This window comes from Pangasianodon hypophthalmus, chromosome 5 (genome assembly GCF_027358585.1).
Source record: "Pangasianodon hypophthalmus isolate fPanHyp1 chromosome 5, fPanHyp1.pri, whole genome shotgun sequence".
In the NCBI taxonomy this organism is placed as follows: Eukaryota; Metazoa; Chordata; class Actinopteri; order Siluriformes; family Pangasiidae; genus Pangasianodon; species Pangasianodon hypophthalmus.
The window spans coordinates 3,558,279-3,583,510 of record NC_069714.1 but is presented as its reverse complement, the minus strand read 5'-3'; the positions used below and the strand labels follow the sequence as shown (position 1 = coordinate 3,583,510).

At 39.2% G+C, this 25,232-nt stretch overlaps 1 protein-coding gene across 2 annotated transcripts in view; it reads left to right on the top strand.

The window, feature by feature from the left end:
• The window catches only part of tmeff2a (transmembrane protein with EGF-like and two follistatin-like domains 2a), a 94,606-nt gene that overhangs the window by 715 nt on the left and 68,659 nt on the right, over nucleotides 1-25,232 (top strand). For both annotated transcript variants that reach the window (XM_053233996.1, XM_053233995.1), the window contains exon 2: nucleotides 18,568-18,677. In XM_053233996.1, coding sequence (XP_053089971.1) covers nucleotides 18,568-18,677 — 110 coding nt within the window. The remainder of the gene's footprint in view (nucleotides 1-18,567; nucleotides 18,678-25,232) is intronic.

The following is a 25,232-nucleotide window of genomic DNA, read 5'->3' as shown; positions in this document are numbered from 1 at the left end:
CATGCACAGCCCGGGTCCGAGCCAGTGCAGAACAACCCGGGCCAGACTCCCACACCGACCGGAACCGGGTCGGTCTGGGACACCCAGTCTCTTTTATTCCTGTCTCCCTATGCTCTAATCCCCTAATATCTTCTTATCTCTAATGCAGAATCTGTTATTGTATTTAACACAGGCAATGGGAATGTATAAATGTATAAAAGCTCATCCTGTATTTTACAGAGCTGATAATATTAAGTGCCATATTGCGCGGTTGGGAACGCAGCCTTCCTCTTTCTTTCTCTAGCCTGTGACTCTCACTCCAGCTTGTAAAGATCTGGCAGGTAAAGATCTATAGTAAAAAAAAAAAAAATCCCAGTGTATAGCTTGTTTACTTTTGTATAGCCCTGCTGAAGTGTGTATAATGCCCAGCTGTGCCATAAGTGTTGACATCCTCCTGAGTGCAGTAGTAGACGATGCGGTTTGGGACACAGCCCTAACAGTGCGCCTTATCGGAGCCGGGAAGGCACTTGACACCACCAAAAAATAAAGAAAGAAAGAAAGAAAGAAATAACAACCCTAACAAGGAAAATGCATGAACACACTGTGCGCATTGATACAGCAGTGATGTAGTGGATGATCTGAGAACCAGGAAGCTGAAGTCTGTAGATGAGGCTGAAATGCAGAAAGCAGGCGTGTGGAGGTTTCAGTGCTACTGAGAGGCAAACTGCTCCATAACGCAAGAAATTCAGGGTTTCAGGAGCACACAGGAGCTAAAGCCAGTGTTCAGCATGCAGTCTCCTGGTGTTCATTGTGCTCTGAGTGGAATTTCATAGCCTTTAAACCCTGCTTGTTGTTGGCGAGGTGCAGCCTGGATGCTGTTTAACGCTTGCTTTGGTTTGCTTTGTTCCACTTTCAAGGCCTTGCTGATTGATCTTCACGTGATTGTTCAACAAGAGCATCTTTTTTCACGCACTCCAAACTGATTTTAGTTTCATAAACACATTTAAACATGTAATAAACCCATAAAACGGGATTCTAAATGAATCCGCTCATTAAAGGGTACAATACACTCGGCTCTTTATACCAACACTCGTTTCACTGCTTCACTGTAAACTCTTCTTAACTCTATAATTCACTTATTACTGCTGATTTCTATTCACATGGTGTTTTTTTTTCTCCTACAGAAGATTGGAATGATGTTCACACATGCGATTCATAGTGAAATCATCCATTAATGAGTCCAAATGACAAAACACATGACTAGCTGATTGTTTGTCGCTTTTAAGTCGGATTGATCAGTGGTGTAAATGAGGGTTCCATTGCTCTTCTGACAGACTGTGTGTTGTGGTTGCAAGGCTTCCGAACAAAGGCCAGTATTTTCCTCAATGGATTTTAGCAACGAAGAGAAAAAATAACCTCACTGAGATCTATCTATATCAGACACTAAAGCCTAACTGACAGAATAACTACAATACTAACAATTACATAATAATAATAATAATAATAATAATGGTGATGGTGATGATGATGATGGTGATGGTGATGAGGCTGGGTGCAGTTCACCAACCCAAACATCTTATCTTTTTCAAATTTCACGGTTACTGTGTGAAACTTTTCATAAATGTCTATTTTTGTTTGTTTGTTTTGTATGTTTTTGTTTTTGCTTTACCGGATGTCAGATCCGTGTGCGTGAACCACCCCGCAATTTGACAAGTCCTTATTCCAGAGTGTTATTAAATCCATTTACAGAAGTGCTGGATTTAAAAAAAAAAAAAAAAAAAAAACATCCCCTGAACTCCATTTTGTTCTTGGAGCGCCAGTTCAAAACCTAAATTTACTTCTTATGCTTCTATTAGCATTTGGTCCAATTGGGTTATTCTTTGGATATGCACATTGTCCATATGTCTATTTTTAGAAGGCGAAAAAAAAGTAGGAAATGATTCGGGGCTAGTCAGACTGCAGTGATTATGTTGGTAAATTGCGGGAATGCGTAGACAGGAATTGTTCACTGAAGTTATAACAGGAAAAAAAAAATCTGTGGATTTTATAATCATAATTTTGTAAATCTTGGGAAAGTTAACTGCGCAGCCGATATGGTTTCTGAACAGACTAATGCTTGATTAACTGTAGCTGCCTGTATATTCTAAAATAATTACTTGCATAGAATCGCTTAATCCTAATGACTTTTACACGAATAGAAACATTTTACGTATAAAATATTATATAATCACTGTATTACATAGTGATTTTCATTGTTAGTGAATTGTCAATAGTGACGCCAGTGTATAAGAGTGAAATAATAGATACTGGGTCAAGATGATGATGATGATGATGATGAAGATGAAGATGGCACCAGTGATGAATGATACAACACAACATGAATACAGTGACAGAAAAATAAAGATAGCTGTAGGTTTTCCTATGTTGCTTATGTAGGATACATGAGTTATTATTCGTAATGGTTTGAGCTGTATGCAGAGATCGTAACTTCCATTACACAGACAAGCTTTCACAGTATTTGTACACATGACCCCAAAAATGGTTTTGAAGCAGAGATTTTTTTTTAAATGAACAACGTCATTTGAGCACAATCGCAGTGTAATCATGCATGTAGCTTCCACTTTGCTACAAATGACCAAAGGTGACGATTTAAAAGGCCTCGTACGTGAATGTGAATCACCCTAAGGGCAAGGCAGTTAAAAGACTAATAACTAGGATACGGTCAGAAGTCGCTTCACTTGATGTGACTAATTTGTCGTAATTGAGGCTTTATAATTACTTAACACAGGCCCGGGTGGTGAGGAGTAAGCAAAAATGTGAAAAGCATGGCAGCTACAAGAAAGGAATGTGCAGTCAAGTGGACAAAGGAGGCTGCTAATTGCATCACTGATCTAAGACCTACTTTGTTTTTCCATAACAGATTTGAACAGAAATTTGAGTCTTTTATAGGCTGCCTTTTAAATGAAACAGCTTCTGAGGACAGTTAGCAATGGTACAGGCTTCGTCACCCAGGCGTTATTGATTTAATGTTCGGAGATTGTGGTGGATATATGATGCATTCACAGCTGTGTAGTGAATAGTCTTTGTGGAAATTTCTTCTTGATTTAGCCATAAAAGTCACTTACATGATTAGCTCAGAGTTCATTAACAGAGACAGTAGTAACCATGATACAGATTCCTGATTTAGTGAATGTGAACATATGGTATAATGTTTGCAAGCATAATGTTTTTTAAGCTTCTGATATTACAGTACCAGAAACTGGCTTGTTTGCTGCAGTAATCCCTTAAGATTTGGCTGGTTATAAGCAAAATGTAGTTAGATGCAGATGTACCTTCAAGTGGAAAATCATCTAATTTTCTTGTTTTCATTCTTTTCCCCAAATGTCTGCTTCTTCTTTTTTACTTACAACCCAAAGCAGCCAAACAGGCGATCTGTTATAAAGACAGTAAAAGTGCCATTATTAAATAGTTAATACTTTAGCATATTAATAAAAATCATGAACACTAGTTTTGTTTGGTTTCTAAACCCGCTTTTCAGCTTTGACATAAATATTAAAATGGAAGTTCCTGTGTGAGACAGAAATCCTGGCCTTTACACTGCATTTCCTGTTTTTCATCCAGAAAGTGCCATAATGCTTTATACAGCAGTGTATAAACATCACCTGTTAAATATTTGATACTGGCCAGCTTGTTTTTTTTAATTATTCACAGCGCTGAAACAGTGGCCTCGGGCAGAAAGAACAATCAGCCCTGTCCCTCGATACCTGGCTGTTTGGCATACGCGTAGAAACAGCAGTTGCCCAAACCTTCTCCTCTGACACAGTGCAATTCTAACACTTCCACAAGCGGACAGAGAAAAAAATGCAAAAGAAGAAAGCGTGAGCCAACATTTTCCTTATTTCAGCATTAAAAAGGAGAGGAAAAAAAGTTAGCATGAAGACGGAGCATCATTCTATCACCTCCCCACTGATGTCACTGTTATTGACGGATCTTTTCTGATTCATTGGTGTTTTCCAATATGTCGACCTGTTGATGCAGTACAAATTATTGCTTGTTATTGAACAGCATGGATTTACGCACACCCCTACCAACGGATTCCTCCGTCTTCATGCCGCTGGCTTTTTTACAGTGGCGTAATGATGGTTGTTCACAACTGAGAAGCCATAATGGGGAAACCCTGGAAGACAACATCATAATACATTTTATATTCTGTAAAAGAAGATATGGATATAACTTGCAGGCACAAGGAACTATATGGCATTCAAGCTCCCTTTCATAAAGGTTATGTAAGGATCTAAAAATGTTTTCTACAGCCACTAAAGCATAAACTAAACATTTTCAGAAAAAAAAAAACACATTGCATTCTTACATTAGAATAGCCACTCTTTTTATTTCCTTTGGTCCAGTTCCCACCCACTAGCTATCACACAAGAGCTACTGAGCAGAGAGAATGAAGGCTAACACATGCTTCCTCTAAGACACGTGAAGCCAGCTAACACATCTTTTTAGACTGCTGCTCATGCTGCCTCACAGGAGAGCATAACACACCCATGGAGGATAGCGCTATCTGTCCTCTTCCGCATACATGAGCTCACAGACGTCCCTGTGATTGACAGGAAAGAGAGCATATACCATCCCTCCCACCCAGAGAGCCATTTCTGCACCACTTTGCTCTGTTGATCACACACGGCTATGGCATTTTCAGGATTCACATGTGATCTTCCAATGATAGGGCAAACTTTTATCTGTTGCACCACTCACAAGCAACCTTTGTTTGAGGAAACACAATAAAACTGTCACTCTCCAGTACAAAGTCAGTGTTTCTTGATGTTCTTTCTTATTGGGGATTCTGACTCATCATCATTTGATCGTATCAGGGGTGGACAAATGATTCATTAGCTAGCCCATAAACTCCAGTGTGCTGCCCAGTCACATGTTTTGGTTGCCTGGAAACCTAATCGACTAGGCTAAAAATGGTATCTAACATATTGTATTGACATATAGTGAGCTAGTTAGCTAGTTAAGTGCTTTAATATAGACTAATGGAAAACAACGAGTATATGAGTATGTTTACACCCTCTGAAAAGATATACAATATGGCCAAAAGTATGTGGACATCTGACCATCACACGCATATGTGGTTCTTCCTCAAACTGTTGCCATAAACTTGGAAGCACACAATTGTATAGAATGTCTTTGTACACTGTAGCATTACAATTTCCCTTCACTGGAACTAAGAGGCTGAAACCTGTTCCAGCATGATGATGCCACTGTGCACAAAGCGAGCTCCATGAAGACATGGTGTGTGAAGGTTGGAGTGGAAGAACTCGAGTGTCCTGCACAGAGCCCTGACCTCAACCCCACTGAACACCTTTGGGATGAACTGGAACACCGACTGAACCCCAGACCTCCTCACCAACATCAGTGTCTGATCTCACTAATGCTCTTGTAGCTGAATGAACACAAATCCCCACAGCCACACTCCAACATCTAGTGGAAAGACTTCCCAGAAGAGTGGAGCTTATTATAACAGCAAAGGGGGAATAAATCTGGAATGAGATGTTCAACAGGCACATTTGGGTGTGATGTTCAGGTGTCCACATACTTTTGGCCATGTAGTATACTTGTTTCAGTTTGCTGTGGTGTTTTGTCCTCAGTCCACACATAAAATATGTTATTTGAGTCTGATTACTGTCTGCTTTTTTCTCAGTATCTTTAACCATGAGATGCACTAACAGGAGAGTTACATAACAGTTTTCCCCTGCACTTTTTCTTTGGTCCTTTGTTCCTGATTCTGAAAATGCATGCTAATTAATTTGCTTAGTAAAAATCCTTCTAACAGATCACACTTCAGCTCAACAAGTGGTGGCATTTGGAACAAGTAACGCATGCTGCTGTTACAGTATCGACGTGTGTCATATCACCATGAAGCATAGCCTACACACTAATTGAAAATTTTTGTTTTATGAAAGTTTTCAGGTTGTTGAACCTACTCGTCCACCACTGCATATCATCTAAAGCTCCATTCATTTCACCATGTCAAGCAGTTGAACCCTTTTTAATCACCCTTTTCTGGTGTCCAGCTACAGTGCACTAAAATCAGCACTACATCAGTTCTCGGGTCCTTTTACACAACGGTGTCATTATTTTCAGTTGTTCTGCAATCCACAGCGAGCTGGTCCATGCTGCCAGATTGGACATGTTCCCATCCAATTAAGTTCAACTTAATGAAGCTCTGTGGGGATACATGACCTTGAGTAATTTCCTTTGTCTTCTCTAGGCAGGATTTTGATCCGAGAAGGTGTGTTTGTACCCCATGATGGGCCGTAGTGCAACAAATTAATACTGACTGGACTCTATTTACAAAGTGACGTGAGTGGCCCAAGTGGCCCACATTCAGAAGATGGGCGAGGCAGTGTTCATGAATAAGAAGCCTGTTAGAAAACAAGCCGCTCATTTACAGTTGTTAGGGCATTTTACAATAACGGATTTCTACTTATTAAAATGGTTAGTAAAACCATGCAGAAGCCGTGGTCATGTGACGCTATAATCACAGTAGTATTACATCTGACGTTTAGCAACACATTATGCTCATTTATTCATATTTTTTATTTAGTTGACACATGACCCATGACTCATTTATTATTTTTTCTGTTGTAAATTATAGGAAATTATTATATGCTGATGCATTATACTTTGGCAATGCATGTTTTGATATCTGTCATAGAGTGTTGCTTCTTCAGTCATTCTTGGCTTCTGTAATGATTTCTTTGCTTTTACCTCTTGACCCCTTTTTATCAGGTCTTTTTGTCAGGGTCTTGTGCCACCTAAATGTTTATTAGTCAGCTGGAATTTAGAAAGAGAAGTCATTTAGCCACACCCACTCAATAAACAATATTGACATACTCTGGTGAGAAACGACTCCTCTTTCTCGCTAAGTCCTGCCATTTAGAAGATGGGTTGTGAAGTGAGTCTTTTGTAAGGTAAACCTTTATATTTTTTGTTGTTGTTGTATTTTAAGATAGAACTGTCAACTGCATCCTCTCTATTTTCACTAAGGCTGACAAACTCTCTGTGTTTTGTGCTCAATAGTTTGTCATGTGACAAACCATGGATTCACTGTAACCTAAAATAAGATATAGACTGATATAGATCAATTTAAAATTTTATGAGGTGATTTCCTATCTGAGTAGGTAGTTACATAATGAGTACTCGAATAGATGTCTACTCATACCAAATAACTAGTAACTGCAAATTCCAGGCTAACAGTGTCTTTTGCTGAGACCTTATTCAGGGTCAGAGTTGGCGACTTAAGTTCAAACATTACATGAATGTTTACATGGGGAAAGTTGCTCGTATTCAGAGTCGGGTTACGCACATGCTTAAGTTGCTTTAATAGAAGAATATTGCTAATATTATATTATACCTGTGCACACTCACAGCAGCAAGATCCTCATACAGAGGACGGACATTTGTTTGTCTATATCCAAAAAGAAAAGAAATATCAATCCAGTGTCTTTGGTCAGTAGGTAAGTAGTGAATAGGGTTAAATGTTAGTTATCTGGGTCGAGTTTCCCAAAACAATCGCAGCACAAGGATCATCATTAAGTGGTAGCGTCACATTGAGCACTCTTTCTCCAAGTTAAGATGATCTTAACTGTGCGATGCTTTTGGGAAGCCCGGTTCTGTTAACTCGGCCAGGTTCATCTTTGCATTTTAGAAAAGTACGTGCCAATATGAAGAGTGCAGTCATCAGTGCACAATTATATTGTCATTTGTTATAAGCTCAGTGTGAAACAAATACACTCTAGTCAGGATTGTTATGGATGTCAAGTGATCCTTGACCAAGAAGGCTAGCATTTTATATACAGCAGAACTGCAGCTCACTTTTTATGGCCTTGCTTTGGAAATACATATACAATTAATTTCCTAGCAATTCTCATTCAGGTTTCTTACAGCTGCAGTTAACAACAAGACAGTTCGTCTTTGGTACACGACGTTTCAGCTTATTTTTGAACAGACTGTCGGGGCTAATACCAGGTTACAGATTCATAACCCTACAAGCACAGAGAGGACGCACACTGTTCTATCATTTCTGTAAAATTCAACCTGCAACTTGGAGTTAATATTGAAGAATTTAGATCACCTCTCCTACCTGAACAAAATGTCCATTTGTAGAGCATGTAGATCACTGAGCATCGCACACACATTTGTTTTCCTTCAAATGCCTTAAATACATTTTAAGGAATAGAGAACTATAGAAAGGGTAATGCCACCACGAAGGTGTCTAACGTATAACTAGTATTGGCACGCTATTAGTTTAAGTCTATATTTTCTCTAAGAAACTATTAATAATTATTTACTAATTTACTTAGAAATAATTATTAATAAATTAATAATAAATTAATATTTTATTAATAGTCATAAAGCACAATGCACCAAACTTCTGACCAGTCAAGGAACATCCTCACATGCAAGCAGTTTAGTGTGTAGGAAAATCATTTCAATGTGAAACCAGCCAAACTAAATGAAAAAATAAGTGGCGTAACAGAAAAAAATGTCTGCCCTATCGCCCGAAGATTGCGAGTTCAAATCTCGATGATGCCACAGCCATCTGTGGCTGGGAGCCCAAGAGAGCAAAATTGGCCATGCTCTCAGGGAGGGAGGGAGGGGTGGAGGGGTGGCATTCTCTCACCTGTCAATCACAGTGACACTAGCCAATCATGGGCTAATCTGTGAGCCCATTCGTGGGTGGATAGCGCTTTCCTTCTAGTGTGTTACACTGCCTCCTGGTGTGGCATGAGCAGAAGCTGGCTGGCTTCACGTGCCTCGGAGAAAGCATGTGATAGCCTTCGTCCTGATTGGTTGGTAGCTTTCGCCTGATAGGGGAGACCTAACTGGATGGTGGAATGAAATCAAATCAAATCAAATGCACAGCAAATAAGTCTAGGCACTTTATCCCAGTCAGGGTCACAGTGGTTTCTGAGCCACATGCAAACACACACACACACATTCATACACTCTTTCACATCTAGGGGCTATTTAGTGTAGTTCACCCACTGGCATGCTGTTGAGATGGGAGGATAGCGGAGAACCCTTAGGAAAACCACACAGGGAGAACACACACGGAAACTCCATGAGATAGACAGATAGCTCCTCACATACATGTGTGCATATGCGCATAAATTATTGATTCCACAAGGCCGTTTGTATGCATAATTAATATCACTAAGGGGTTAATGGGATCAATAAAGGAAATTGCCATGCATTTTTTCTTAGTATTGCCATATAAGATATTTAAATGTTATAATTCCAAGTGGAGTTTTCCTTTCCCTCAGAGGTGCGTTACTGTCATTTTGGCTCAGAGCGCTACTCGTATGTTATATAGGGAGAATGTTTTTAGACCATAAATTAGAGCGAGATGTTAAGAATTAGCCCACAGAGGTATGTCTGTTTTTACAAGGACACATGCCCGAGAGGACATAAGAGATAAATGACAAGCGTATCGTTGGCTGTTTGCTTAAGGACAGTGAGTCCAGTATGACCGAAATTACATGAAATTCAAGGTTAATTGGGTTTGTGTGGTCTAATTATTTCATGGGCTTGAACTTTTAACCATAAACAAAGTGGCCTGAATGGCTGTAAGTTAACAAAGTAAGCTGTTAACTCCTCAAAAAAAGTATCTTGAGTAAAAATACAACCTGTTCTTATGACTATATGGAAATGAGTGGAGTACAGAGTTAGTTAGAATCCCATGCATGTGAAATCTGATCACAGTTTTTTGAAAACAATGTAAGTATCAGGGAAGAATACTCAACACTAGCTACACTCTGAGGTATTAGACCACACATCTCATTCATAAGACTAGATAAAGTCATGTGCTCCTGTGGTCTTCTGCTGTTTGACATGTTGTGTGTTCTGAGATGCTTTTCTGCTCACTGTGGTTGTAAAGAGTGCTTATTTGAGGTACCGTAGCCTTCCTGACAGCTTGAAGTAGTCTGGCCGTTCTCCTGTGACCTCTCTCATCAACAAGGCGTTTCCAACCACAGAACTGTCACTCACTCGATGTTTTTTGTGTTTCACACCATCCTGTGTAAACTCTAGAGACTGTTTTGTGTGAAAATCCCAGGAGATCAGCAGTTTCTGAAATACTCAATCCAGCCCATCTGGCACCAGCAACCATGCTACAGTCAAAATCACTGAGCTCACATTTTTCCCCAATCTGATGTTTGATGTGGACATTTACTGAAGCTCTTGACCTGTATCTGCATGATTTTACGTGTTGCACTGCTCTGCCTAGTTTCTTTAGACTTCACAAATCAGATTTTATATATAAGTATATAAGTCATATTTTCGTATAAAGTTTTGATTGACACACCATGTGAGCGCACACAAACATGTGGAAGAATTTAGGGTCAATTTCCAAAATAATAACCTTAAATAAAAAGCTAATAACTGAGATGAAAATAAGACATATTTTTAATATTTTAAACTAAACTTTATGCTTGTACGGTACTGCAGCGAGTAGTGTTGCATGAATGAATGAAAGAAAAATAATATTATGGTAATATTGCCTTGAGGAAGTCTATTACACACCTCTGCATGCGCATCAGCTGAGTCTCAGAGTCAGACACATTTTAACCAATTAATCCTTGAAAACTCTGCTGGTTGTTGACATGTTTCAGGTCGGATTGCTGAGCATTCCTCCTTCATCCTGAGGGTTTGATTAGCTAAAGTCAGTTCACTTGGTTCATATGAGCACCATGATTGCTTTCCATGATCTACTCTGCACTGACACACTCTCAGTTTCTCCTGCTGTCTCTGCCATGTAAATCTTCTCGCCTTGGACAGCTTGTCCTTATGTGATTTCTGGGTAATGAGGTGAGACTTTGAGAGTCCACAGCCTTTGTCCGATAGCTTTTGTGCAATAATGAAATCCCTCCTTGCCGTCAATAGGGTTTATTACAGAGACGTCTTGTGTGCTGAGGATGATGAGTCATATTTTCAATACAGCAACCAGTGAATCTTTGTGATTTTTCCCTCTAGATAGCAAAATCAAAGTGCTTTTCACTGCTCTGTGGGTTTGTGACAGTATTAAAGGCTTTAAAAATGCATTCTTAAATAATTCTTAATATAATTGTGTGTTTCTGGATATATATATATATATAAATTTTTGTTCTGTTGTCAATACTTCTTAATGTTGTCAATACTCCTTTATTACTATGTAGAGGTATTACTATGTATTACTGTGTATAACTGGTCAGTCAGTCTTACACAAATATACTAATGTCAGTATTCTTGGTGATCTGTTTATGTAACATAATGTTGGATTAATTTCCAGCACTTTCCTGTGCTTCTTTTTTCCATTGTTCAGACTCTGTAGCAACAGAATAAAGATTGAGGCTTGTCTACTTGTCTGAATTTAATAATATGGAATAACAGTTTCTCAGTAAACATGAAATCTCATTGTCACAATCATTAATTATAGACTAGATTAAGACTAATGTTAAAAAGACTAATCTTAACTGGCTGTCGTAGAAACATTGTGTAAAAATAAAACTGTCTGGGTATTAGGAGTAAATCCTTCGAATGAGTTACACACAAGTGTCTGAATTAAAAATAAAGAAACAGTGAAAAGCCTAAACATTAATGCTACTTGAACATTTAATCTTTTAATACAAACACATGGTGATGGTTCTCCCTGAAACTGGGATTATTCCTACTAAAGTAAATTAATTTTGTAATTTCTAGGATGAATTTTAGATCTGACTTTATTTTTGAAGTGAAATGCTTAGCAGTTACTTCATATGTGTTTCCAGGCAGAACTATTGAGATGTTTCCACATTTTTACATTATAATCACTGTTTCTCCATGTTAGGATAAAAGTGAACTTTAAGATATGACTGTCGAGATTATGCAGAGGTCAAAAATGTGTAGTTTGATTTGATTGAAGTAGCTGTGATGAAATAAGCTGCATAGCTTTGCAGGTTCTTGGTGTTCACTCAACCAGTTTCCTGAGGAAACCACCTGGGACGTTTTGTTCCAACAGTTCCCGCACGCTGAGTACTCGTCGTTAAATGAATTTCATACAGATGCATCGCTATTTATATTTGTCTTAGAAAAAAATCCCATACATAACCTTTAGATGAAAAATGTCAGATAAAAAAAATGTCAGAGGTCCACTCACGCATTTCTGTAAACTGACTGGTGCTGTATAGAGAGTGGCTTAGCTTTATATATATATATATATATATATATATATATATATATATATATATATATATATATATATATATATATATATATACACACTACAAGTTAGGACACACTAGAATGCATTGTCTTAAAGAAAGTTTGATAAAAGCATTTAACAGATGTAAATAGTGAATTTAATCCCAATGTATACATTTATTTCTGAATCAAAATGTATTTTTATTGTTAGTTTTTACTTAAAATAAGATAACTTTAAGAAATGCCTCCTGGGTGAAGCTCCTCAAGAAAATAATTGAGAAGAAGTCAAGAGTGTGCAAAGCTTTATCAGGAATACTGTTAAGAATTTAAAAAAATATAAAATAGTTTAACTTTTTTTCTTTTTCTCACTGAATAATTGAGTGTGTGTTATTTTATAGTGTTAATATTTAAATTATTATCTAAAAATCTACTAGAAAACAATCAAACTTTTGACTTGTGGTGTCTATGATTATATAATGTACTGTATATGTATTATTATATATGTTTTATCTTATATAACTTCGATGCACATGTGAACTTTCTAAATACATTCTGCATAAAGGGACGCTCTGAGTAACCCAGTTAATGATTTTATACTAAAAGATAAATGGTCCAAAAGTCTGAGACCACATTGATTTTTTTTTTTTGTTCAAATTGGAAACAAACAGAAGGTTTTAGAATTTTGAAATATTTAAAACAAAGAAAGTAATTGTTCAATTTCATGAATATTTTTGTATTCAAGATTCTGCAGTATTTCTAAATCCCTATTTAAATATAAGCAAATGTGTGATATTGACCATATTAGGTCCGATTTTCCTCATGCCTAATCTCTTCTACTGAAGCATGTGTTTAGACGACACTCCGATGGATTTGATCTAAAACGGATCTTAAGGTTTTGAACAAACATTCCAGATCGAGTGCACACTGTCATTAAACCAAAATGGGGACGAACCACATACTAAGAAATGTTAAAATTCATGTAAATATCCTACACAGTGTTACTATTCACTCAAGGTATTGCTGATAATATAATTTGTAATTACATTTGTAAAGCTTGAAAAATAGAAGCATTTTCTTTAGTGGTCTCAGACTTTTAGACCCCACTGTATAACAAAATATTATATCTAACAAATCAGCCTACAAGTGTATATTTAAATTGCAACACTTGCTGTAGTTACACGGTTTCATTAACAGCATTTCATTAACGTGGAAAAATAAATGATTTAGGTCCAAGATACCAAATATGCGGTCCAGAAATATTACATCTCTCAGTCAGTGTCTAAAACGCAATAAATACTGTACAGATCACATTTATCACAGTATAAAAAAATCACTGTAGTAAATTAATTCTACTGCTATCCTGATGAAAGATTGGCACAAGGGGAATATATTAAATTTCAAGCAGTTCTTAGTAAGATCAGATAGTTGGCTGGAAATCCTAAACTTAGAGTTAATGAAATCTTAACTAAAGCGTCCTAAACCCCGGCGCTGAAGATGAGACATGTTACATAAGCAGAAACATATAAAATGTTTATAATATGCATCTTTATGCACAGCACCCAAGCTCAAATGTTCCTACAGAATGTTCTGTGAGTGTTTTGTCCAATGACAAACATTTGCATATCACAGCAGTATCACAATATCACACCTATTGTAGAGCTGGTTTCAGTACTGCTAAGCGAACGGGGAAAAAATGATCTGTCATTCTGAGGCGAGAACATGACTTTAATATTTAATAACCATTATTAACAAAACCGCTGTCTCAATTACAAGATTGCAAGATTTTGAAACAGAAAAAAAAACTGCATTCAGCTAGAAAGATCTATAATAATAAACTAACAATGGAATAACAGCGTCTTTTGTGTTTAAAAGGATTGTAATTTAATTCCTTTTTTCCTGAAAATGAAACTGTTTAATTGGTTGGCGGCTTATCTATTTATAGTTTAGCGGTCATTCAGCAGTCCGAGTGATCTGTAATAAATGGGCTAAACCATTCATGTAGTCTAATGGGGTATCTAAACAAGCCAAATAATGTATTTGTCTAATTTATGATGCAAGGAAGCTTGCAGCGTGAATATACAGCGTGGCTGAAAATTATCTTTACAGAGTTGATACTAAATGAAAAATTTACTAACACAAGGAATTTTAGACACTTTTTCTGAAAGTGATGAAGTTACGAACATTCAGTTGAAGCACTGTTAGTTATACGCAAATCCAGGCGATAATCCTGACGCTGCCATGTACGCTGCAACATACCAACGTCATTGCTTTTAATAACAGCTGTGATTACTGCCTTCAGATCATCAGCGTCTGTCACCTGAGTGTTTGTACACAGAACTCGCAAAGAAAAAAAATCGCAAGGCGTGATGTCAGGCGATCTAGACAGCCAAAGAAAGGCACCTCCACGTCCGATCCACCTGTCTGGGAACGTCTGATTCAGAGACTCACGGACGATCGAGGTCCAATGTGGCGGTGCACCATCATGCTGGAAGATGATACGTGGTTGCAGTTCTTCCAGTTATGGATAGAAAAGTACTCAGGTAACAGATGCTGATGATCTGAAGGCAGGAATCACAGCTGTTATTAAAAGCATTGATGTGGATATGTTGCAGCGTACATAGCAGCGTCAGGATTATCACCTGGATGTTTTGCACATCATATAGAATGTTTGCAACTTCAGTGCTATAAGAAAAACCTTTTGGGTTTTGTGGGATTAAATGTCCTTGATTATTTGTAAAGATCATTTTCAGACATCTTATGTTGATTACATTTGTGAACCTATCTAAGGAATAAAACACAACGTGACATGCTGTTATAGGAAAATAATCAACAACAGGGTGGTGTGATGAGGCCCAAAGTGAAGCAGAGTTACTGGTACCATCCTAAAGTTGATTATTATCCTATAACGGCATGCCCTGGAGTGTTTTATTCCTCTTATACCAAAGCAATTTGCCAATTACAATTCTTATTAATTAAATAACAACATCATAGATTTTATTCATTTTTGTTACATTAAATGTTGTGGAACATCAGTGAAACAGCTCCCATCATCATCATGATACACATATCACACATGGCTCCATGGATAACTACACTTTGTTTTCTATTGGGTGATTTGTTGATGTTTACATCACGGCACAAGACGTAACTGCTGGTATCCTGGCTAGCTTGTTGCTAATGATACTTGCTGTTGTACACTGTTGTTTCTGTGCTGCAATTTCAGTCCAAAACGCTGCATGAATGTTTGAAGTTCACTACAGTAGAACAGAACCAACAGCCACTCAGGCCTGTAACTGTAAAAGTGTAGTTAAAATAACTTTTTATGAGCTTTATGTGCTCTGACGGAGCAAACAAAAGACACGCTTTCGTGGAGGCATCCATTTTTTTTACGCTTCACACGTCGAATGTGGGAAAGAGATCATTACAACTTGCAAATTATCGCTTACAAGGCACCATGAACACAGCATAACTGCAAGATGAGATTTTTTTCTTACTACTAGACAGACAATACTTAAATAAATATTAATTATTCATAATCACTTGTTATCACTATTCAACCTAATACCGTTGCCAAATTTGTATTCTGCTCCTAAATGTTAATATCTTATTCATGAGCCGTGTATTCATTGCCTAATTTCGAAAAAGAACATCTTATTAATTGTGAACCAGTTTCTCAGTAATTAGGTCATGTAGAGTCATGTCAAAGCAAATGTCTCCGTTTAATGAGTACGGGGTTAAGTGTTGCTTTTACACAGATGTACTGTGGATCAATAAATAATATTATAACAATTTAATCAACAAATCAAAACTAAAGCATTAAAACATTATTTGGTCCATTACCAATAAAATATTAGACTTTTAGGCTGATTTATGATTTAATTTGATCAATTAAAGATGTAATCGTCTGGCAGATGCGATATCGTTATGCAAATCGAAGAGAACTTCATACTCCGTCATCCCGTGCGTGGCCCCTTTGCCCACACCATGCCTCATTTATGCAGTCCAGCTACAGCTCTTCCCCTCCTGGCTCTCTGAGGCTCATCTAGTTTTTCTCCCCTGCAGTTTCCGAGGTCTGTGGATAATTGCTTTAATTGGCATGTAAATGAGGCGTGCAGGTTACGTAAGGCCACTTTAGGACCAGTCCTCTAAGCAGGAGTCTTAAGTATTATCAGCTCCACCAGAGCTCATCTTGTGTCGAGCAGTATTCCTGTTCAGTCGAAGCTGTGAGACCAGCCTGGGGGATGCCGAGTTAAAAAATATATAATCCTTGCCATAAGCTAATGTGCTTTGACACCAAATATCCCAAGGAGGAAAAACAATTCCTTGTCGCAGCACGAGCCCTTTACGATGATCTATATAAGTTTGAATTTGAATATGTGAGAGGAATACGAGGCCTATCATGAAGGATTATATGCAGTGCAATGTCACACATAAATGTCACACATAAAAGGCTGCAAATGATACAAGTAGCCTTTTTTTTCTTGTAATCAGAAAAGGTGTCAGCCAGCATCCTGCGCTGTGCGGCTCACAGTACATCTGTGTTTTCGTATGAGGTAAATGAACTGGTTATTTTACAGGCTGCCTTACAGTCAACTGCATATTGTTCTGTTTCATTTGGACTTGGTAGTGGGGCCATAAAGGAAACTGATTCATCGACAGTGTTACAAAACTCACACTGGGCTCAAAACGCTGCATAGTCTCCAAATTGTGATGATTCTGTCAGGCAGCTCAGCAAAATGGGAATCTCACACAGACACAACACAGCATATGTACTGAGCTGAAGAGGGAATTCAGGCCGCTGCTCCAAGAAGTAGATCACAGTGTACCCACGTGCCACTAAAATGCCCAGCGCGAGGCTTGTCTCGCTTTGTAAAAGGAATGTTCCTACAACAAAGAGTAGTCATGGCAAGAAAGCATATGCTGAAGAGCTTTCTGTGTTTTTTGAGGTCACTGTTTTGTCATGGCTGATAAAATCAGTCAATGATAAAATAATTAAGGATCAATTGATAAATTTAAAATGTATATCTGGATTTCTTTAAAGCTGCTTTGTAACAATGTACATTGTAATTTGAATTGAATTGAATTAATGGACAGATAGCAGTGGCAGAATGACGGTGTATCCGGGATACCATTTGTAATTTTTCTTTTTTTTTTTTTTAATTTTGTCCATACCGCTATATCACTATGGTACCGTTTGTTTGTTGAGAAAACAATGTATTTCCGCAATCAAGCGCTCAGGCTCTTAACCCCCATCACGGAGTACCCCCCGCCCTGCACACGTTTTAGTGTTTTCCCTGCTCTAACACACGTAATTGAACTAATGAGCTGATTACCAACCCTTCCTGAGTTGATGTGAGTGTGTTAGAGCGGTAAAATCACTGTAAAGTGCAGTACTTCAGGACCAGGTTGAGAACGTGTGCTCCAGAGGGAAAGATTATAACAAGAACAAGAACATGATTTTTTTTTTTTTTATATCATTCCACACTTTTCAGGCTTTTCAGTCGATTAATCGCAGCTCCAAAGTGCTCTTGGTCCATCTGTAATCAAATTCATGTCACAAGGTGTTATAGAGGCAGGAATATTTTTATTGGTGTTGATGGGAAACACTAATGAATGTGTAGTCTATGCTGTATGGCTATGTGGAATCATCAGCATAATAATCACTTTTAATGATGCTCAGCGTGAGTTATTAGAACATACTGACGTCTACATCCACAAACAGCTGGATATGTATAAATATCAATATATTATTATAAACCGTGCGATTAGCAAACATGCTTGTGTTCATCCAAAACCAGGGGAAATGCGCGCTGGGCTTGCCGCTACGCTGAGCTCGCGCGCTGGTCTTTCCCGGAGCAGATTGTGTGGAGCATGTGTGGAGGAGGTGTTAGCGCCTATCGCAAACAACAGAAAATGTGCTGTTTATTTTATTTATAAGAATAAAACCCACTGGTTAATTTTTATAAGCACAAATCATGAAACAGTGTACACTTCATGGTGGTGCGGTTTGCCAAACAGCAACCTTAAATTTCATTTAGTTTGTCTTTTTACGTTTTTATGCATATTCAACGAGACATTTGATTTAAAGGACAGTATAAATGTGAAGGTCTGTTTGGTTTTGTCAAGTGTTCAACAGGGAACCTGTGAGTCAATGGTTTTGAAATGAAAGGGATGACATTATACTGTGATTTACACCCTGATGATTTTAACTATACCATGATATAGATTTTTTTTTCTGACTACTAGACAGACAATACTGAAATAACATTAATTATTCATGATCCACCATAATCTCTTGTTATAGAGGTATGTACCTAAATGTGTGTGTGTGTGTGTTTGTGTGTGTGTGTTCTGCAGGTGACGATGATCGGGACACAGATCTCTTCTTGTGTGACACCAACACTTGTAAGTTTGATGGCGAGTGTCTCAGAATCGGGGACATAATAACCTGCATCTGTGACTTCAAGGTGAGTGTGTGCTCTTCTTTTTTTCTTTTATTTTTGGCACACAGTAAAATGAACAGACTGAACCATCTGCAAGCAATCAGAAAAGTGTTATTTTTCGCCCTGGGATCACCCTCAAACACAGGCTGTTTACAGCATTATAAACACCAGTCTCACCTGAAAGTATTTATTTCTTTGCTGCCTGAAAACTCTTATAAAGCAGTGAAGAGGAAAAAGCAGTATCGCCTCCTCCTGCAGACACTGTAAATCAGATCAGTGCAGTCAAATGACTTTGACTGATATTTGGGTCAATTACAGCACTTTTGGTGTTTCCTGTGTCTGAGTATCAAGCAATGATTTTATTTTCGTCTTTTCTCCATGTGTGACGTGGTTCTCTCCTTCAGATTTTGTAGTTTGGAAACACAGTGCTTTCATAGGCTCTGGTTTAATTCCATTACTTTGGCTGGGATTGTGCAGCCTCCTTTTTCACAGCAAATATTGGCAAATTGAATTATCACTATAGCATTCGATGTCACGCTAATTGTAAGTGCAGCACGCTAATTGTAAATTCACATGGTGCTGTTTTACGTCCAGCCGATTTCAACGGGTTGTTGTCTCGTCAAAGGAAGGGCGTTACCACTCCTATCCAGTTTAGCCTTGGCTTACATTCGACTGTGGAATGTGAAATGAGGGAATGTGAGAGGAAAAAGTAAAGGGGGAAGAGACAGAAAGAGAAAGAGCATGAGAGATGTCCTTAATAATCTATTTGAGTTTAGTCTAAATGAAAATGGATTACAGCTCGTCCAAAGCACTGAGCAGACAGACACTAAATGACTCAGTTATTTTTATCCCAGCTCACAAGGCATCATTAGTCTCTTTGGTAGAGATAAATAAAGTTACTCTATCTATCTCTATCTCTCTCTTTTAAGGCAGACAAAATAGGTCTCTGGCTGCAGGACATAGGCCGTCATGTTTTTAGGCAACACTGGGTCACATTGTTTTTATTTCAGAGCCTGTTACCTCCTGAGGGGCCGAATGCAGCCTTCGCAGTTATCCTGGGCTGCCGGGTTCACATACTGCAGCTGAGAAAAGCTTGACGTCAGAGGGCTTAAACCAAATCATAGCCCATGTCTTTATTCCATTAAGTGGAGTAATTCATCAAAGGAGGATCCTCTTAAGGGCTGTGTCAGAATCGGAGCCTGAAGGGAAGAGGGTTAGCGAAAACAGGGGAGGTAGTGAAAGCTTCAGCTTGCTGGGAAGAGGGGAAGTGGGTTTGATCTCTGGGGATGAATAGAGGTCATTCAGCTCCTCATGTCCGTTCAGCGAAGTTTATTCACCTCACACCCAGGCCTTTCAGGCGCCTGCCGCATCGCTCCTAGTGTCACGCTTGCATGCAGCTCGCTCTTTTATGGCTCCTAGTGTCTCTGTAATGGCCTCCTTTTTGGCTTGTATTGTGCAGCACTCTGTTAGAGATCACATAAAGGGTACTGTATGTGGTGCACATTTCCCAGAGGAAAAACTAGGTAAAGCTTAAAATCTATATAAATGATACATATTTACATATATATATATATATATATATATATGTATATATATATATATAGAATAATATAGTATAAGTACATACAATAGAATAGTGAAAATATGTTAGATTTTAGCATAGCACATGCAAATAAATGGTCACGCTGCAAAATCAATACCCAGTGAGCACAGCAATATTTAGAGAGTTTTTATGCTTAGCCTGAATACTTGAGCACCCAGAACTGATTCTGGGCTCGTTTGGGGCAGGGCTCATAATCGCAGGTTTGCTTTCACAACCTGCACCGTGGATCGACTGCTAAATTCCACATTTCAGTTTTGTGCACACAGGTTTGCAAAATGGTAGACACTAGGTTCCTCCCAAATTTTTAAAATTTTTTTCCTTTGGTATCAATGCTCATGCGGGGAAGAACAGCGCTTCTTGGATGCAGGGCATCGTGCAGGAATACCTGCAAACAACATTCTCATATAAGGTTTTTACCACCAGCATGAGACATGAGTTTTCCACAGTGTTTTCAGTGTAAGCACTCACACACCAAATGTGAGCTAATTACAGTGTTCCAGTCCTACAAGAGCTTGTTTTAATATATCAATAAGGCGTTCCGTCTCTTCGGCTGACACTAACAGCTCTCTCAATGCCATAACAAAACTTGAAACAGGAACTAACCTTGCAAGAACCAATCATGTTACTCGAATGAGTAACTCATCGTTTTCAAGAGGACTAGGGTTCAGTTCTCTGGACCACTCCCAGGCTCGATAACAGCTTTCAATTCAATTTAATTTAATTCAGTTTTATTTATATAACACCGTTAACAATGGACATTGTCACAAAGCAGCTTTACAGAAATTCTAAGTGTGAAATTTATAAATGTATCTATAATGAGCAAGCCAGAGGTGACAGTGGCAAGAAAAACCTCCCTGAGATGACATGAGGAAGAAACCTTTAGAGGAACCAGACTCAAAATGGAACCCATCCTCATCTGGGTGACACCATTTATTATAAATTATAATTATAATTATAATTATATCGTGCAATTATAAAGCCATAACATTAAAACCACTGACAGGTGACGTGAATAACACTGATTATCTCATTACAGTGGCACTTGTCAAGGAGTGGGATATATTAGGCAGCAAGTGAACAGTCAGTTCTCAAAACTGATGTGTTGAAAGCAGGAAAAATGGGCAAGTGTAAGGATCTGAGCGACTTTGACAAGGGCCATATTGTAATGGCTAGACGACTGGGTCAGAGCATCTCCAAAACAGCAAGTCTTGTGGGTTGTTCCCGGTATGCAGTGGTTAGTACCTACCAAAAGTGGTCCAAGGAAGGACAACCAGTGAACTAGCGACAGGGTCATTGGTGCCCAAGGCTCAATGATGCATGTGTGGAGTGAAGGCCTGTCTGTCTGGTCCGATCCCACAGAAGAGCTACTGTAGCACAAATTGCTGAATAATGCTGGCTCTGATAGAAAGGTATCAGAACACACAGTGTATCGCAGCTTGCTGTGTATGGGGCTGCGTAGCTGCAGACCGGTCAGAGAGCCCATGCCGACCCCTGTCCACTGCTGAAAGCTCCTACAATGGGCACGTGAGCATCAGAACTGGACCATGGAGCAATGGAAGATGGTGGCCTGGTCTGATGAATCACGCTTTCTTTTACATCATGTGGATGGCCGTGTGTGTGTGTGTTGCTTACCTGAGGAAGAGATGGCACCAGGATGCGCTATGGGAAGAAGGCAAGACCGGTGGAGGCAGTGTGATGGATCCTGGCATTCATGTCGATGTTATTTTGACACGTAACACCTACTGTACCTAAACATTGTCGCAGACCAGGTACACCCCTTGATGGCAACAGTATTCTCTAATGGCAGTGGCCTCTTTCAGCAGGAATGGTTTGAAAAAGGTGTTGACTTGGCCTCCAAATTCCCCAGATGTCAATCTGATCCAGCATCTGTGGGATGTGCTAGACAAATCCATGTCCAATCCATGGAGGGCCCAACTTACAGGATGTAAAGGAGCTGCTGCTAACGTCTTGGTGCCAGATACCACAGCACAGCTTCAGAGGTCTTGTGGAGTCCAAGGGGTACCTACACAATATTAGACAGGTGGTTTTAATGTTATAAAAATGTTTTTTATTGTTATTAAAATGGTAATAATGGTTTTAATAGTATATATTGTTTTAGTGCAAGGCAGGCCTAAAAAAGGTAATATGGATATAAGGAGTTAATATGGACTTAAAAACCAATATATAGAAAGACCAAATAAAACTAGACCAATAACCCATCTTTGTGGACAAGAATAGTCCAGTAATGGTCATCTCTGGTCATTCATTGTAATTGTGTGATTTTTTTTTGTTACCTTGAATAAATCATGCAGTATTAATATTCCCATCAGTGAGAAAGAGAGAGTCACAAACATGAGGCAGGAAATCATTCCAAAACTAGCATGGCAAAACACCCTTTAATCATTATTAATCAAGCAAAATGAAACAGATTTGCTTTTAGAGTGTAGGCTGTATATTTTAAGGATTCTTCCTACAGCATATTTTAATTGGTTCATATTCTTATGCTAAACGAGATAATCAAGCAACTATATATGCACTCACATTCATGCATAAGAGCCATAATTTTGTGCAAGTTCTTTAAATATACTGTATGATCTTAGCCTACACGTTGGCCCATAATTGGATATGGGGAGATAAAAGGAAAGAGGCTGACAGGGAAGTGGGATTTTGCTGCAGTTTTAAGAGTGTATTGATCATGTTGTGTTGCATCATGGCAAGTTCTGGCATTTGTAAGTTCCCGATACTGAAAGAGAAACTGAGTAGTTGAAATGTTGAAATGTTCATGTATCCATCTGTACTTTTTCCTTATTTCCAATTTAGTCCTGGTTTTTGGGATGTCAGGTCGTATTTATCATGTCTGTTCATGAGGCATTTTGTCACACCTAGTTACTGCCTGCTGGGTTGCTGCCTGTATAATCGTGCTCCCTTCATGATGATTCACTTTGTCGTGGCTCTCATCTCAGCTTTTAACATACTCAATCATTTATCTGCCTTGCTTTAATTTTGCACTTGCTTCACTGTTGCAGTGTTTCTGTAGTGCATTGTTTGGACTTGGTTCTGCCTCTTTGTACCTCGATCTAAGACTGCACGTCCGTCACTTCTCTTTTGTGTTGTGTGGTCTTTGCCCTCTGTCTAACAGGACTGATCAATTTTTGTACCCTCGCACCCTCTCTCTTTGCTTGGCTGCCATTCATACTCTTTTTCCCTGTATGTCTGCTTGATATATAACTAGTCTTGCTGCTGTGCTGGATGACATACTGCAGACCTTCCTGTTTACGACGGATGTGGTTTCATTACCGTAACAGGAACTGAGTTCCAACCCAAAAGCAGAGACAACCATCTTAACGAGCTTCTGTACAGAAGTGTTTGGCATACAGTAGAGACATTCTCACTAGAACTATACCATGATCACATACATCATCATGAAGCCCTCATTACATATATTTGCATGCATTTGTGATTCCTTTATCCATCAGCAATATGGCCTCTCAGTGCATGCCTGCAGGTTTAAAGCCAGCGCTCTATTCCCTGGTGCCATCCCTGCTGAATGGGTACCTGGGGACTGTACTATTACTGGCTTGAAAGCAGTAGCCATATAAGCAGCTTCTCTTTGTATAATAAACTTTTGCATTGATATCTGCAAAATTCAGAAATAGTTGTAAAGGTGCTGCTGTGTCTTTTTAAGATCCCTACACTTTTGAGACGTCTGGGCTTTACCTACCTCCGCTCTGGCATATCAACCTGTCTTTCTCTGCCTACTACTTTTCCTTTATCAGCATGTTTTGTAGCTGCCTGGGACTCTCAGTTTTCCCCTGGTATATTTTTTCACCCCTCAACGCCCCTCCTAATAGCTGTAGCTTAAGATGAACGGCCACAATTGTGCCGAGAGGTCCCTGCAGGATATCACTGCATAGTCCACGAAAGGTTAACTTCCACCGATGCATTACAAATGCAGCAATTAAAATCAGGGAGGCAGTTCTTGCAGATTAGAAAGTGGACTAGTTTCTGTGTGAGCTGAATGAGAATCCAGTGTAGTGGAGCCACCTGTTATTCATCCCTACTTCGGGTGTGTTAGAGGATTATATTTTTCTTTCGGACTTTACCCAGGCCCGTGCGGCTTACAGGCAGGAGCCTTGGGAATGCTATTTGCCTTGGAAATGAGAACGGAACGCCGAGGGGTTGCTGTAGCGCTAACTCCAGCGAGAGCCTTTCCCCTGGATAGTAGCATATGTGTCACCCCCGCGCGGCTCTCTTCAGCCTGTCAGACACCATTACCGAAGAGCCATCTCTCCTGACAGGGCCCGGGAGCTCCACGCTGAGCAGAGATTCACTCTAATCAAGAGCAGACTGCCAAGCAGTTAAAGAGAGAGGCAGAAGCCAGGGTTCTCCCATCCCTCCACCAACCTCCACCCCTCCACTCCTGTCAGAAACAGGCGGCACACACTACTCCAGCAAGGGCATCCTCAGAATACTGGGCTGTCACTCAGCCGGACATCGGCAGGCGTGTCTGGGTCTGAGCGAAGGAAAGAAATTTCATGTGGAGCGACACACGGCAGATTTCCATTATTTGCGCACGTCTTAGGCATATCGTGGCCGATCTTTTTCTTTTTCTTCCCCTTGACGTGACCCTCTTTCACCCACTCTCTCTCAGAGCTGTCATAGATAATGTGCATCTATGAGAAGGCTGGGCTTGAATTCTAATGTATGAGGACAGAGTTGTTCTCTTGCTTTCTCAGATAAGGGTGAAGTTGAATTTATCACTCTGGAAGGGTACCTTAATTCCTGTTTCAGAATCGGTCAAAGCTGCCTCATGTCTGACCTCAAGGGACAGGTTCTGAGAGGTGACTGATGAGGCAAAGAGCGTTTGGGAATGAAAAGACGGAACAAATCATGCATGAAAGAATATGAAGAATATCCTTGTGTCCTTGTGCAAGGCCTTTCTATCTGTGCTCTTGTCCAAAGTCAGGCTGTCCCCT